This window comes from Bison bison, unplaced genomic scaffold (assembly GCF_000754665.1).
Source record: "Bison bison bison isolate TAMUID 2011002044 unplaced genomic scaffold, Bison_UMD1.0 scf7180017846210, whole genome shotgun sequence".
Classification (NCBI taxonomy): domain Eukaryota; kingdom Metazoa; phylum Chordata; class Mammalia; order Artiodactyla; family Bovidae; genus Bison; species Bison bison.
The window spans coordinates 4,750-7,749 of NW_011476783.1; the positions used below are offsets into that span (position 1 = coordinate 4,750).

General features: G+C 60.7%; 1 protein-coding gene across 1 annotated transcript in view; it reads right to left on the minus strand.

Moving 5' to 3' along the window:
* The window catches only part of EPPK1 (epiplakin 1), a gene marked incomplete at its 3' end in the record, with an annotated part of 6,499 nt that extends 3,505 nt beyond the window's left edge, over nucleotides 1-2,994 (minus strand). The window contains exon 1 of the mRNA XM_010838892.1: nucleotides 336-2,994. Coding sequence (XP_010837194.1) covers nucleotides 336-2,975 — 2,640 coding nt within the window. The remainder of the gene's footprint in view (nucleotides 1-335) is intronic.
* Between the last annotated feature and the right edge of the window lie 6 nt (nucleotides 2,995-3,000).

Consider the following 3,000-nt stretch of genomic DNA (forward strand, 5'->3'; position numbering starts at 1 on the left):
TCCTCGCCCAGCTGGTGGAGGGCGGAGCCCCGGCCGGCCAGCTGCAGCATGTAGAGCCCCGTGTCGGGGTCGCGCACGCAGCGCCGCAGCAGCTGCACGTACGTGAGGTTCTCGTGGGTGTTGGGGTCGAAGAAGCCCTTGGTGTCGTCGCTGGGGTCCTCCAGCACGCGGTTCATCTCCTCGTCGAAGTAGCCGCGCTGGTAGGCCACGTCCACGGGCACGCGGTGGCTGTGCACGGGGTCGATGACGCCGCCCGTGGCGATCTGGGCCTCCAGCAGGCGGATGCCGTGCTCGCGCACGATGAGGTCCTTCTTCATGGCCTGGAAGAGGGAGATCTGCTGCCCGGTGTAGGGGTCGGTGTAGCCGGTGACCGCGCGCTCGGCCGACAGCAGCTTCTCCTGGAGCTCGCCGCCCACCACGCCCGCGGCCACCGCCTCCTCCACGGACAGCTTCTGGTTGCGCACGGGGTCGATGACGAAGCCCGTGGCCGCCTGCGCCTCCAGCAGCACCAGGGCCGTGCCCGGCCGCAGGACGCCCTTCCACATGGCCTGGTAGATGCTCATCTTCTCCTGGCGCCCGGGCTCGTCCTTGGCGGGGACCAGCACGCCCGCGATGCATCCGGTGCCCTCTAGGTAGCGCCTCACTGCCTCAGTCTTTGTGATGGCATCTACAGAGGCCTGCCCGGACTCCAGGGCCTGTAGAGTCTCCTTCGTGATGATGGATGAAGTCAGCAGTTCAGAGGCTGTGATCTGTTTCCTGATTCCTCTGAACCATAGCCGTTTAGTGTTCTTTTCCTTTTCACTGATTATCTCAAAGATCACTTTTACCACCTTTTCTAATGCATGTGCTGTGTCTGTCTTGTATTTTCGTACTAACTCCAGTTTTTTGTTCTCCGTCACGTATTCAGAGTTCAGCAATTCCCAGACTGACGGCCTCTGTCCTTTAAACCGCCCCACTCTGACGTCTACCCGCTCAGCCTCAAGCGCTCGTCTGGTGTCCTCATCGATGAACTGTGATTCCAGTTCATGCTCGAGCACTGGGAACAGAGCCCAGCCCGTCTTCTCATCTCGGCGGCTCCTCTCCTGCAGTTCCTGGTAAGTCACCTTCTCCTGAGTGTTGGGATCCACAAACCGTTTATTCATGCACTTCTGCTCTGCCACCAGTGGGTATGTGTCCTGGTCCAGACATCCGCGTCTGTAGGCAGCATCCAGTGGAAGCCGGTGGTGGTGCTGGGGGTCCACGATGCCCCCCGTGGCCATCTGCACCTCGAGCAGTCTGAGTGCCAACTCCCGTTTCACCAGCTTCCTCTGCATTGCCTGGAACAAGGACATGGTGTGTCCTGTGTCCGGGTCTGTGTATCCCCTGGTGGCCTTCTCAGCATTTAGGAGTCTCTCCTGCAGTTCCTCACCCACCAGGCCAGCGGCCACAGCCTCATCCACGGAGAGCCTCTTGTGGCTGTGGGGGTCTAGCAGGAACCCTGTGGCTGCCTGAGCCTCCAGCAGCTGGGCTGCAAATCCCATGGGGATGAGCCCTTTCCTGCTGGCCTCGTAGAAGCTCAGCACCTCACGGGTGGAGGGCGTGGTTAGCCCTGCAATGCAGCCGCTGCCTTCCAAGTAGACCTTTACGTGCGGCAGGCGGCGGAGGTCCTGTCCCCCGGTTCCCTCGTGTAGCGCATCCAGTGTCTTCTTATCAATGATTCCTGAGTTGAACAGCTCTGCAGCTGTCACCTCTCCTCCAATGGCTGCCAGCCTGATGCCCTTGTTTCGCTGTTCTGTTTCTTCGACCATTGTGGTGATGACCTTCAGCAGCTGCTCTAAGCTGACATCCCTGGCTTTGTACCCCTGGACAAGCTCTTTCTTCCTTTCCTCTGTGAAGTACGGCGAGGACAGCAGGTCCCAGAAGGAGACCACCTGCTGGGCAAACATGCCCACGTGCATTTTGGTAGTTTTTGACCGCAGGGCTTGCCTTGTGGCTTCATCGATGTACACGTAGGTTTCTCCTTTCTTTACGACTTGCAGCATGTAGAGCCCTGTCTCGGGGTCCTCCACGCAGCGCTCCAGCAGCTGCAGGTACGTGAGGTTCTCGTGCGTGTTGGGGTCGAAGAAGCCCTTGGTGTCATCGCTGGGGTCCTCCAGCACGCGGTTCATCTCCTCGTCAAAGTAGCCACGCTGGTAGGCCACGTCCACGGGCACGCGGTGGCTGTGCACGGGATCGATGATGCCGCCCGTGGCGATCTGGGCCTCCAGCAGGCGGATGCCGTGCTCGCGCACTATGAGGTCCTTCTTCATGGCCTGGAAGAGGGAGATCTGTTCCCCGGTATAGGGGTCGGTGTAGCCGGTGACCGCACGCTCAGCCGACAGCAGCTTCTGGTAGGTTTCCCTGCCAAACATCCCTGCCGCAAATGCCTCCTGCACAGTCAGCTTCCGGTTCTCCACAGGGTCAATGAGGAAGCCAGTGGCCGCCTGTGCCTCCAGCAGCACCAGGGCCGTGCCCGGCCGCAGGACGTTTCTTCTCAGAGCTTCTGAGATGCTCATCTTCTCCCTGGTGTCCTGGATGAGGACCCCAGCGATGAAGCTGCCCCCTTCCAAGTACCGCCGCACACGGTCCATCTCCGCCACTTCCTGCACGGTCTTCTTCCCTTGACTCAGCTCATCCAGCGTCTTCCTGTCAATCAGCTGGGACCTGAACAGGTCGTTGGCTGACAGCTGCTTCCGGAGACCCCTGAAAGTGGCCTGTGAGGGCTGCTTTTCTGAGGCCTCAACCAGGGTGGTGACTGCAGTGACCACCTGCCGCAGGGCCGTGGCCCTCCCAGACTGGCAGAGTGCTGCCAGCTCCCGCCGCTTGCGGAGCCCTACATACTCTGAATGCAGCAGGTCCCAGAGTGAGATGTTGAGCCCTCTGAACCTCCCTGCCCCAACTGGCACCTTCATGGCCCTCAGGGCCACTGCTGTGTGGTCATCCACCTCTAGCACCATGTCCTGGGAGAGTGGCAGCAGCCAC